The following is a 13,799-nucleotide window of genomic DNA, read 5'->3' as shown; positions in this document are numbered from 1 at the left end:
TCACTGGCATAAGTGATGGGCTTCTGGTCGAACACAAGTGAGCATTGGAGTAAGAACCCTCTACATTTACCCAGATCCCCGGCATAAGGTTTGGGGTCCGGGATGTGTGTCTCTCTTACCGGGGTGGCAGAAGCGGTAGGATGCCTGGATGAGTCAGGAACCTGTTGCTGATCGGGAGCAGGCTGTACCAGACCAGCCACATGACTGGTGAGTTGAGACAACTGCGTAAGGATGGTGTGGTAATTCTGGTCAAAAGTTAGAAGCATCTGCTCATGTCGAGCTAAGTGAGCATTCTGACCGGATAGGGCTTGCTGAAGTTGTCCGGCGGCGCCTTCTGGGTTAGAATCTGCTGGATCCATACCTGATGGCCTGATTGTTCTGTTGTAGTGTAGGACAAACAAGGACCCAAGTGCAGATTGGATGTGGATACTAGGACAGGTTTATTGTTCTCCTGGGCAGAATGGTAGGTGGCCAGGCAGGCAGGTTGGCGGGCAGGCAGGAAGGTTGGCGGGCAGGCAGGCAGGCAGGTTGACGGGCAGGCAGGCAAGAATCATGCACTGGTGACAGAACAGACAGTTGTGAAACAAGCAGTTTAAATTCTTAAGCAGAAATGCTGCAATGGCCGAGAGCTGTTACCACAGATGAAACAACAATCAGGCGATGACTGGTGAACTGAGCTGGCCTTTTATCTTGCTGCTGCTGATTTCCCGATGAGAACCTGGTGTGGACTTGATTGCCAGGGAAACAGGCACTCCCACTGCAGCACAGGTCAGAGCAGGAACCACAACACGGAGGCCCGTAGATTCTGACCCACCTTTCTTGATTTGTAGGCTCCTTGTTGTATCCCGAAAGTGAATTCTATTGTAGCACAGATTAAATAGTGAATCTCAGTTTGAAATTGGCAAAGAAATGAAGGTTTACATGTGACAAGTTTAAAATGATTGGAAACCATTTACCAATATTGTTTTAAAGGTACATAAGGTAGCCTATCAGTCTAGATGAATGTCATTCAATTCAATTCAAATTTTATTTGTATAGCACATTTAACACAACCTCTGTTGACCCAAGTACTGATCAAAGTTCAAATCAATAATTTATCAATCAAAAGATCAATCAATAATAATATCAATAATTACACTATTTGGTTAGTCTATTAGAGAAAGTTATGCTGGAAGCAAGTTTAGCGTGTTGGAAATAAAAGGTTTCAACTGTTTGAAACAGAGGTTACTTTAAAAGGGAGACGAATGGATTAAGCAATAAAGTTAATGCTATGGGGTTAAACATGAACAGGCTCCTGTTTTCATGAAACTGTTTAGATTTGGTTAAACGCAAAAATTACAGAAATATTTTAGTTATTTTTTATTCTATATGTCAAATATTCACAATGAAAGTTATGTATTAGGTGTTCATATCACTATTTACATTTATATTACACTTTATTCTTTTTTTCTGCAGATTTTCCTGATCTGTAATCAGTTAATAAAACGTTAAGTAGCTTTTTAATCATTGTTTTAAAATCCTCCAATAAAATGAGGATCAGACACCAAAGACCAGGCATTTCCTGTTTTAGCAGGTTCGAAGCACGTGTGAATGCTACATGTATATAGGAAATACATATGGTTTTGTGATCAAATTTGAGAAAAACATACTCAGATTAAACCTTTAATCAATTGTTAGTGTTTAGTAGTTTAATGTAATAAGATAAACTGTAATAAAGCTGCAAAATACTGATTTCCAGGGGGAAATTCTCTAGTCTGAGTATTAAAGTGTAACTAAATGTTAGTACTTTTATTTGGATGAAAGGCTTTTAGCCAAGATTTTAACTTCTAATAAAGCTTTAAAAGTGTATTTTTTGAGAAAAGATGGGTATTCCAGTTGAACACTTATTAGTTGCAGCTTCATCTGGAAACTGTAGTTCCATGTGGGATCTGGATGACCCTACTGCTGCAGAAATGCAATTGCAGTTTTACAGTCATCTAATAGAAGACTTCGTCGGGGTCCAGAAGTGTGGGTCCAGATCTGTGGGTCTTAATCAGGTTTTTGAGTCTGTAGACACATGCTAGTGTGCTGTGGCTACACAATGTTCTTCAAATAGTGACAATAAACCTCATGCAAAATTGTCAGGTTTTTTTTTTTTTTTTTTCCCCATCTTATTGTCATTTACTAAACCGGAGTTGTCCTGCTCCGGTCCACAAGGGTCACAATCTTGCAGATTTTCTATGTAGCCATGTTCCAACCCACCTGACTCAACTGAATCTGTCACTGTGCAGAACTTAATAGGCTGTTGGATCCATATAATGTGAGCCAGGTGTGTTGGAACAGGGATACATCGAAAACCTGCAGGACAGCAACCTCCAAGGACTGGTATTGGACACCTCTTCATTAACCTGAAAGAAAATATTTTAAAACTCATTCTTCAATATCTTGACTATGCATAAAAACATAAACCTCTTCTGGTAAAACTCTGCCTCCTTGTGGTGGTCATTTTTAAAGCAAAAAGCTATAAAATCCACCTTTAAATCACACAGGTTCAGATCACCTCCTGTAGAAAATTTAGTACAGGTGAGCAATATTTTTTCTTATTTAATAATTGTCTAGTGTACCCTACATTTTATTATTGAATTTTGTTTGTGGTTGTTTAAAACCTTAGTATATCTAATAAGATATTCCAGTAAAAGGATTTTATTGTTTTAAAAATATCATTATTTTTGTGAATAAAAGATGAATAAGGTGAATAACAGATGTCCAAAGCTGGTCCCTGACTTAGACTGTAATATTTCCACACTGATGTTCCATTAAATTCTATACACACATACTAAGATTAAAGCAAGAAGCTGATTTTTTTTTTTTTTTTTAAAGTAAGAACATTTAGATAAATATTAAACATCAACACATAAAAATTACTCAACAAAAATTCAAAAAGGCTATAGATTTGTAGCAGTTTCTCATTTTAACCAGGTTTCTAATCCATCCTCATTTGCAAGTTACATTTTTAGTATGACATTTTAATACTTCAGGATCAGTGTTTAATAAGAGCAGGGAAATGGTATTAGAGAAAAAAAGGACTCACCAATAGCCACATTTGATCAATAAATAGTGGTTTATTTTAACAACAGGTATGGCTTATATACAAGTGCATTATCTGTTAAAACAACAAAATTAAACCAAACAAGAGTAACTAAATGTACAATCCATGGTTTTTACATTCATTCAAATCTCCAGTTAGAGATTTTGAGTCGCTCGACTGAGAGAAGCAAAACCTGAAATATGTGCACTGGGAACTTGATGTCTACTAGACTTAATAAGCAGGTTCAAGACAAGTCTTACCTGTCCACGCTAAGATTTATTATCCTTCATCTTGTGAACACTGGATGCCTCCACAGATTTTTTTTATTTACAAGTCCAAACCAATCTGGTTTTTTTTTTTTTCCTTTTCCAACAAAGAATTATCTCCCAATCTACCCTGTCGCTGGTGCTAACATTGTTTTTACTGAGCTTTATCTCAAATTTTTTCCAAATAGAGTCAAGCTAAGTGCATACTAAAACAATGTAGTCTCTCGTCTCGGAACTGGAAGCTGCATGGTAAAACATGGAAGTAAAACATCTCACAGGAGACACATGGTTGTGTTGTGCTGTGTCACAGACTTTACACGGGTGTTGTATGGGGTTTTGGAGATACACAGTTTAATTTGTGCAATACGCACATCAACATGGATGCTAACATTTGCAGACAATGGCAACTCTCAAGATACATGAGGCTACTGACCACTGCAGTCAACACACTCAGATGCCGAAAGTTTCTCATAAAAAGCAACATCAAGACTCCTCCTAATGTGGACTTATTGCAAAAGTTTGTGTAACTAGCAATTTCCATAATGTCTTCCAAACCTAAATCCAAATTCCCTTTTTTTTTTTTTTTTTTTTTTTTTAACTCAAAAAGACACCATCTCTGCCACACTATGATTGCCGTTCATTGTGCTTTGAGGTGCAGCAGCACGGCATACATACTACAATGTCTGACATTAAACAAAAATATGAATATCTAATATCTAATGTGATGACAGATTAAATGATCACCCTGAATCAACAACTGGATCCAAGTAGCATTTGAGAATCAACCGCAGGTAGGTTTTGCTCAGTCATTCATATACCCAAAGACATGCAGCTGTTTCCACGAATACAAAGACTTGAGTTTTGTTGAGTGAAGTACCTGTAATGTTATTTTTTTAGGTGCATCACAGATGGTAACAGAGAATCAAATAAGTGTGATGATGCCTCTGACTCCTGAATGACACATTAAAAGTTCATCAATAGTCCCTGGATATATGATTCACTGCGCTTTATCACATTCGAAATGATAAGACATCATTTAGTTGGCTCTAAAGTTTTACAGTACTGTGTAGCTATTATTATTACCATTGTTATTAATCATTATTGTGAGGCTTGTTGTAAACAGCGGCACATCCATCATCACACATCCTTATTTAGTCAAGTATTATGAGCTTAAATGCAACACAACTGTCAAGTTAAACATGTATTCAAGTCAAGTATCCTGCTGTCCAAAGAGGGACACGGGCTTTGGAAGAGAAGGGCTTCCTTAAAAAAGACTCAATAAGGGTATTTTCTACTTGCCATTTTGACAAGTGTCTAGTACTTCCATTTGAAGGTGAGCTTAGTTTGTGTGACTGTATGAAAACACAGACATACATTAACTATGTTAATGCTATATGATTCGAATGATGCAGCAAAAGTTCACAATCACTTCTGACAATTTGGTGTTTACGAGTTTCATTTAAAAAAAAAAAAAAAACCTGCTTTTTGTATTTATTTATTTTTCGATTTAATAGTTTTGTTGACACGTCCACAATAATGTGCATGCTTTGTCCCCCTCTGCACAAAATAAAGTGCCATAAATACTGTAAGAATAAAGCATAGTTCTGTACAATAAGGGCACACCATGGGAAATTCTCTACATAATACCTTGAATAAAAAAAAAAATTATAGTCAAATTCAAAAGCTTGCTATCCCCTTCCTTACTTGACCACATTTAACAAAAGAAATAGCATCCCAGAAATTTTAATTGCCTGAAATTAAATTTAAATAACTAAACTTGCTTCAGATTTCTTGCAAACGGCTATAAAGTAATCCTTTTGTGCTGACAAACGCAGTTAGTCTCCGTTTCGCCTGACTTCTAATCAGTGAGAAGCTAACACAGTTTGCAGTCTTCTTCTGTATTTAAAAATCATTAAATAGGGTATTGTCAGGTATTTCCCCACGAAGGTAAATACTGCACTAATATTAACATTTGGCACTATGTCTACATTTACTTTTGGTGAGGGTAGTTTTTGGCTTGCATGTGTGAAAGAAAAATCCAATTTGGATTGTTTTTCATTAAAATGGAACAAAAAAAAAAAAAAGTATTCTGCAACATTCTAATTTTTTTCTCCATATAGGTAAGGCGACATTTCATTTTAAGTACAAATACATAAAACAAACATTTTATTTGAACAAAAGTACCACTGATTTTTTTTTTCTTTTTGTTTGTTTTTAGCATCATTGCATTTTTTTTTCCACCAGTGCTGATGACACGTCTCGGTGATTGTGGGTATCGTCTTCAAAATTACAGACAGCGATTCCCCCATTCATTCACAACTGCGAAGTTCATACGCTGGTGATATCCAGTGACATTCCTGAAACGCAGAAGATACTGTCACATCGTCACAAACCAGCCTGTGGCACTCTGTCAATTGTGTAGTCCCATTTATTGGCTAAATGCACGAAGACGGGAGGAAGGTGGAGGGACATTGAGGAACGTGAAGCAGCTCTGTAAGACAAATCTTTTCTACTCCAGGTGGAAACGCTCTTCATGAAGTACCTGAAGTCTGAGCAGGACAGTTCATTTCCACTTCACACTGTTACCACCTCCTCTGGTGGCTGCTTCTTGGTGCAGCACTTAAAGCTTCATTTTCTGGCTGCAGCACTGAATCACGACGACAATGTGCTGTTGACGGTGCTGTTTTCTGTGCTGGCACTCTCTCTGCCCGTGATAGAGAGGACCCCAGAGTCTATGGGGGAGGATACAGAGTCCATTAAATGGGAAAGAGCTGCTGCTTCTGTGCAACCTGAATTTGTGATGGAACTTTGTACTGAATCCAAGACTAGGGGAACTGTCGACTCTGGTACAATGTCTGTGACAGGCAGCGTGGCTGGCTCTGGAGTCGACATCTTCACAATGTCCGTGACGGGGAGAACAGCAGGAGATGCTGCAGTCTTGACCGTATGCATTACAGGGGGAGTGTCAGAGTCTGCTGAGGTCATGTGACTTGAATCAATACGTGGGGGAGGTGTAGATGATGGTGAAACAGTATCTGGGCTTGGGGGAGAAGAGGAATGAGTTGAAATATCTTTAACACAAAGAGAGGTAGAATCTAACTGGGGCAACTGAGAGTCTCTAATGGAAGGAGGACATGTAGATTCATCCACTATTTCTATCTGGATGGGAACGCCAGGGTTTAGGGTTATGGAGGGTGTATGGTGAGTGGAAATGTCCCCGTCTTCCACAGGAACAGGGGAAGGAACAGGTGATGGAGGGAGACTGTCATGCATAGATGGAGAAGGGAAGTCTTCTAAAGTGGTACAAGCATTTTCAGGCAAAGGCGGATCAGACTTTGTGACGACTACTTTAGTGTCATCATCTACGGGGTTAGGGGACTCTAATGTAGAGCTAGGTGGAGGCTCAATTACAGGTGTTGTGCAAACCAATAAGGAAGTGGGCACAGTTTGGGGGACAGAGGAAGGGGCAGAGTCCAGTGAAGCAGCAGAGTTTGAATCATCTTCGCTTACAAGGGAAGGAGCAATTTCATTTATTTCAGCAGATTTACAATCGGGCAGTGTTTCAATGGAATCCAGGACTATTACAGAAGTTTGTTCTGCATCATCTAAAAGTGGGTCTGTAACTGATGGAGCTTTCTGTAAGGGACTGGAAGACAGCAGGTGCTCTGTAGTCGCATGAATGGCACCATCTTTACCCGTGGCTGTTACAGGGGTTGGAGTCGGGGAGGAAGATGAAACCGAACAACCATTAGGGTCTTTGGGCTCAGCCTCGCCAGAGTGCACCTCCATGAACATGGTTGCTGACACATGCAGTGCAGAAGTCATGTCGACACCTGAAGAAGCAGTAGACTCCATGGTTGACACGACCGTGGCGGCTGCCTCGTGGAGTGGCGTGTCATGCACTCTGGTGTAATCCCTGCTGCTCTCAGGCTGCTGCAGCAGGAGGCGCTGTTCTCCAGGTTTCCTTGGGGGAAGCAAAGGTTGGCGAGTGTAGCTCTCTCCATCAGCCAGGGTCTCAGGGAGTGAATGGTAGCGCGACTCGGGCAAAAGAAGAATGCAAATGATGCAAATTAGAGTGCAGCAGGCAAAAATGATATGGTGAAGAAAGTAGCCCTTCTGATTGTGTAGCTCCATGATGGGTGCAGTGAGCATACCAAAGCCAGCACTGGCTAGCACCAAGCCAAGACCACCACCCCTATGGGCAGACAGAAAATTGTTAACCACCTGGTAGCAAGTAAGCATGCTCACACATAATTTTAAATTACATTTAATTGCTTACATCTTCTACAGTTAAGACAAGTAATGCCTAGATATTCACCTTAATTGCATACATTTTTGCCATGAATAATTTTGACCTGTCATCTTATCAAAACAGCAGCAGAGAGTGCTGTAGTTCCACCAAGCACAGCTCAAAATGTGATCCATCCATCTCCTGTAATTACCTATATTAACCACCAGATGGCGCCCTGGAAGCACTTTCATCAACATTACCTCTGAAACTACCCCACACAACTAACATTAAGAGTAGCATCATATTCTCAAAGGGGGGTGGATAAGTTGCTCAAGGTCTGGATTACATTAAACACTGAACCATGGCATTATTCTCTCTAGTCATTTCACAGACAGGAGGTGGCCATGTTCATCATGGACTGTCTTGATGAAAATCCACAATGTCACATGCAATACAGACGAATAAATGCAACAGAAGAAAAGGTTAAAAAGAAGTCTTAATATTTTCCAGAACTGCTGAAATCAATTAATTTTACATCTCAGTTTTGCAAGAACTGTGTTTCCAAAGTGCAAAACCCCCAATCTCAACTCAAGTCTGCTAATGGTATGGTCCTAGACTTGCAGTGGGTTTACCTGATCACAGTGGGAGTGATCTCAGCACAGAAGAAGATGCTCAGGTTGCTTACTGCGTGGGAGGAGAACATACCGATGATGGAAAAGGCAATGGAGAAGTTCTTTTTCAGCGTATCTGATTTATCTGCTGACAAAGCAGGAGAGACACACATAGAACAGTTTTCACTCAGCAGTCTCTGAAATTAGTAAAAGGATATCAGGAATGGGGAAATATTACTCTTCTATGCTATTCTGACACACAATTTTATTACAGTTATTTGCGATAAACATTATTCTCCAAAAAGAGAAAATAAAATATTAAAAGACAAGGGGAAAAAAAGCAGTAAAGGGAAATTTTATAAGACATTGTACATTTTTTTGCAAAAAAAAAAAAATTTCTGAATGTTCAAGTTATTCACAATATATCAGTTTCCTGATTTCAATCTTTTATCAATAAAAATTTCAGTAGCTTAAGTGCTTTTTACATATCTTTTCTTCTGAAAGCTCAATAAGTAAATTTGATCTGAGAAAAAGCAATAACAACATGTAACTTCAAACAGATAAAAGTAAAATTACCTCAATTGTGCAATATGATGAACATGTGGCATTCACTGGGAGTTTTATAAACTGGATCACAAACACATGTAGTAGATCTTTTATGGCCTTTTGATTGTAAAATATAATTTTCTATCTGCACAAAGACATTCTTCTGGTTAAGTGGTAATAAAACCCGGTCAAAGGAAACGGAATGTCGTTCAATACTAATGTTTATTGTGATGACTTATTGAGAAACAGGCTTACCAATAAAAGCCAGTTTAATCTTGAATACAGACCATTATGAATAAGACATGCAAGGGATGGCATGGAGATCAGAGGAGACTGCTCTGTGATCAGTGCTTGCTTCCCACAGGAGCTCAAAGTGCAGAGAAACGGAGGAGAACAATCGTTCTCAGTAACAAAGAGCTTTACAATCCTCAAGACGAAGGGGATAAACATATGAAAAGATTCTCATAATTACATCTAGGACCTCATTATGCATGTCTGCAGGGCGGGTACTGCCCAGATGCAACTCAGTTTTTAAACCTCTGCAGGAAAACGCTGCAATGGTTCAAGTCACACTTTTAAACTATGTAAATCCCACATTGAAAGAATCTGAAGCTCATACATGGCAGTGGGAAAAGATCTGCATAAGAGTACTCAATTACTGATCACTTATTCCAACTTAAACATCTTCAGCAAACAAGTAAAAGGAGTATAAACAAACAGATGAACATACCTATATTCAGGTGGTAACTGTACTTCCCCAGCACTAGAAAAATAAAGAGATTAACACATAAACATGAGTGAAAAAAATCATTCTGGGCACCCCAATAAGATATCTAAACCAAATATGCACGAATGTTGAGCTAAGTGTGCTAATGGTGTCATAACACAATCAGTTTCAAAGAGAACATGACACAAGAACATAACCTTTATGTGATGACTCAGGTTAAACATTAAATCTAGCTTTCGTTGCAACTGAATAAACTGGAGTGTTTTCATTACTTAGAGGATGTTTGGTACTCATTGACTGCAACAGTGCAATCATGTACTGTTAGCTAAAAGCAACAAAGTTCCCGACAGCAAATGTGTTTCACGTATATGGGAGATAAGGCGTAAAAACTGCCAAAGGTGAGAATGTTTCTCATTAAAGGCTGGCCGATGCGTCTGCACTTGTGACAAACACATAAATTTGGAGAGCACATTTTAACACAACATATGTAAGGCATGATGCAAGTAATATCTGATATATTTAAGTGTTCCAGTTTGTAACAGTGTGTGACAGAGTGGATGTGTAGCAGGACTGTTAAACTACAAGAGCCAAACAGAATTCATTCATCTGCACTCTTACAACTGTGACGCGTTAAAATGAAATCAATTGAAAATGGCTTTTTGGATGAATGAAAGCTCTTGTCAAACAGCTGCATTAAAACTACCCACAAAGCACAACTTTCTACGTAATTGTTACATAATTGTCAGTCTTTGTGTTCTGACAATTGCATAAATTTAAGCAGCAGCAGTAAAATCTAAGAGGAAGCTGCCTTGCAAATTTTACAGATGATTATTATCATGTGTGGCAACATTATAGACAAGATTCCTATAGGTAAAGGTAAGTTGCCTGAAAAACATGATTAAAAGATATGCTGTCTAGTAAGGAAGAGCCCGATTACAGAAAATGCAATCTGCTGTTTTTTTTGTCACCATAGTTTAGTGACAAATTCATCCTCAAGAATTCCCAAATTACATTTTGGGGAAACCCAGACACAGTAACATGGCAGGTAGTTGGTTACAAATGGATGTAAACTCTCTATTTTTACAATGACCCTTACAATTCATCATGTTTGTCAACAGGAGGGGAGACAGAGTATGGAACCATCTGTCAGTAAGTCATTTATGTAAGAAAAATAAAATTCTCTTTCACTTGAGAGTAAATTACTTAACAATGCAGCCATTTCAAGATGGTGTGAGGTCTAACTCTGCAAAATTATTCAAGTTTCTAATTTGGGTTATGTTTTCTTGGATAATATCATTTACATAGAGTTGACCTAAAAATACTTAAAATGTTCATTTATATTGTGGGAGGTGTATCTATAGTCATGTCAGAGAATGGCATCAACAGAAAAATAATGAGTTAGTGATATTTCTTGGCCTGGATCACAACTGTCCATCAACAAACTACTTTCACAGGCAACTTTGTTTCATTTTCCTCATCTTATCTCAATTCCTTTATTATTAGAAAAAAAAAAGGAAGTTACATGCTGGAAGTATGAAAGTCCAGTACTGAGACAAGCCAGGCTTCTTCTTTTGGTGACAAGCTCTGTGCTGAACTAAGCTAAGCTAATTTGCTGGCAGTAGATTTATATTTGACCAAACAAATAGCATTTTATTCATGAAAAAAAAAACGAATAAAAAGCTAATTGTCTTCTATCTAAAATGTTAAATTATCAAATTAATGTAAGATATCACTAATAAGTTATCTTCACACTTATTTCTGCAGTTGTTCAACACCCTCTACTTCCAGCTATGGTTAAACCCAGTCAATCACAATAAAGTGTTTCCCAACCTCAAGAACCAGAGGAACCAAAAGGTACTTATTGTTCACTTAGTACGTACAGTTGAGCAGACCCAGCTGCAGCAGCGAGGCCAGAGCAGTGACAATCATGAACATAAGAAGGCCACCACGTCGACCCATCAGGCCTACAGCAGGGCACAGTGCAATGCATGATGTCACTGCAATGCCTGCCATTGTGTAATAGTCTGCATAGAAGCTGTGGAACATAGTGGTTTCCTGGGCATCTTGATCCATCATGCTGCGAGCAAAGCAGTGGTGAATTCCATAACCAGTTAGCCTGGGTGAAGAGGTACAGAGGGACAAGCAGTTAGCATAAAGAAGAGGAAAAAACACACACGGTGTAGTGGCTAAATAAAAGCATATTTGATTTGAGTCAGCAGAGAAAAACGTTGCAGACAGTTCATACAAAAGTACAGTGAAGAGGGAAGAGGAGCGATTTAATATTTGCCTCTTATCTCAGTGCGTGTCACAAAACTGCACAGATGTATTAACAGAGTCAATGGCACAGAACACACCTTACAGGCACATACAAAAATACAAGCAACAAACACTCACATCCGCTCTTCCTGGCTGTCTAATGTTTCCTAACGACAAAACTCATGTAAAATTTATGCTGACTGAAGGAGTCAGGGACAATGTGCGCTGAAGCAGAGATAAAGCTGGGTCTGCTGAGCTACAGATGAGGTTTCAGATGGAGAGATGAGGAGAGGGGAGATCCCATCAGAGATTAAAACAAAGAGCAACCAATATGGAAGCGAGGCCTAAGGATCAATACTATATTGAACTTGCAGTATGCTAGTGGCATCTGGACTGCACAAAATGGTGGAACTGCCTGGCATTGTCCATAGATCCTTCTATTCTCTAATGTTCTATTGGGTTTCTATACACCAACACATGAAAGTAATACTTACGAGTTGACGCATAAAACAACAATGTTCTTCCACAGGTTCCTCGTTCCAACCATTTTTACAATACATGTCTTTTTGGGTTTCTTTTGAAGAGCTCTCTGTAGTTCTAGAAACAAACAAACCATGTTAAAACTCAAAAGCTGCTTTTTCAGAAGGTGCAAATTCAATTATTATGATATTATTAGGATTCTATGATATTATATTTATAATACATGGCCTGGAGGGAAAAAAAAGTGGATAGCTGGATTCAACCACGGTTTTCACAATACTAAGATACTGATACTGCAGATGGTCCTTTATACTCTATAACATTGTCAATACTATATAAGTGAGGAACTCTCCCTTTTTTAAAAGTCAAAGTCAGAACTATGGTGGACAGGAAGTGCAAAACAATACTACATTGAGTAAAACACATTTTTGCATGACACGTTATGACATAGAAACCATGTATACATGTACAAAACAAAACTACAAAGCTGAAACAAAATAATTATACATTTCTGACAAAACAGCTGTTCAAAGCGTGAAACACTTTTACCATCCCTGATGCAAACTTGCACTTGAAACTGCAAAACACTTTTACAACTTTTTGAATATGTTGCATTAACACTTTGACCCATGATGAACCAACTTCAAAATGATACAGAAAACTTTTACAAGTTTCGGGTGAGTTTTACAGCTTGCAAAAAACTTTTACAAGTTTACTGCAACGTTGTTAAAAGTTCTGGAAACACAATTTCAAAGACATTACCAGGAAGTGATATGTGTGGGGTTGGGGATGGGGGAAAGATAGTGCAGACAGGAAACCACAAAAGTCACATTAAAGAGTTTTCCTCTTTAGAAAACAGTCACCAATTGGATGATATATATCTGCTTGATCCTGCTGATACCCAGCCAATGAGGGGTCTGAAAACTCACTAAATGTAGCGACAAAGTTACAAAGTTAACACTGTGAACAATTAGTCCTTCAGGTCACTGCTCACCTTGCAGTGCCTCCTGAAAATAATTCAATTTAACTCAATTCAGCTTTATTTGTATAGCGCCACTTCACAACAATGTTGTCACAGGGCACTTTACATACACATCCTTTCAAGCCAATTCCTACATAGCCTATAATAGAAACCAACTGATTGCATCAAATCATGACTTTGATCCAATCCCCCATCCTGAGCATGCACAAGGCAGCAGTGGGAAGGAAAAAACTCCCTTTTAACAGTAAGAAAATAAGCAGTCGGGTGGTCCTTATTGTGAACCAAACAGATACCAAAGTGTCATTTAAGTATCAACATTCTTGCTTATTATTATCTAACTTGATACTAAAGTTAATTCTCAGATTCTAATCGAAATTAATTGTTTTGTCAACACCAATGAGCGTCCTTTGAGATAATTACTGCATGGGCCATTATCTTTCAGTAGGGAACAAGTTATCAACCCCAACTGATGCAATTCACTGATGCAATTAGTAGCTTCTCATATCTAAAACAGCCACGTCAAAAGGCACACATCATGGCCATGTTGGAGATGTTTGTCTGTATGAGAAAAGTTTTTTCATTGTCATGCATCAAGCAGAGAAACATCTAAGGAGATTACATAAACTGCTAAAG

General features: G+C 38.5%; 1 protein-coding gene across 2 annotated transcripts in view; it reads right to left on the bottom strand.

The window, feature by feature from the left end:
* Positions 1 to 3,145: 3,145 nt before the first annotated feature.
* The window catches only part of LOC306758719 (solute carrier family 22 member 23-like), a 45,623-nt gene continuing 34,969 nt past the window's right edge, over positions 3,146 to 13,799 (bottom strand). The window contains exons 6-10 of one of the 2 annotated variants that reach the window (XM_079244093.1): positions 12,199 to 12,301; positions 11,329 to 11,564; positions 9,452 to 9,484; positions 8,197 to 8,323; positions 3,146 to 7,528 (exon numbers count right to left, since the gene is read on the bottom strand). In XM_079244093.1, the coding sequence (XP_079100219.1) occupies positions 5,986 to 7,528; positions 8,197 to 8,323; positions 9,452 to 9,484; positions 11,329 to 11,564; positions 12,199 to 12,301 (2,042 nt within the window). In that variant the 3' untranslated portion in view covers positions 3,146 to 5,985. The remainder of the gene's footprint in view (positions 7,529 to 8,196; positions 8,324 to 9,451; positions 9,485 to 11,328; positions 11,565 to 12,198; positions 12,302 to 13,799) is intronic. The other variant, XM_079244094.1, reaches the window with a different exon arrangement.

This window comes from Telmatherina bonti, assembly GCF_933228915.1.
Source record: "Telmatherina bonti genome assembly, chromosome: 7".
Classification (NCBI taxonomy): Eukaryota; Metazoa; Chordata; class Actinopteri; order Atheriniformes; family Telmatherinidae; genus Telmatherina; species Telmatherina bonti.
The sequence above is the reverse complement of the archived record's forward strand: the minus strand, read 5'-3'. Positions and strand labels throughout refer to the sequence as shown.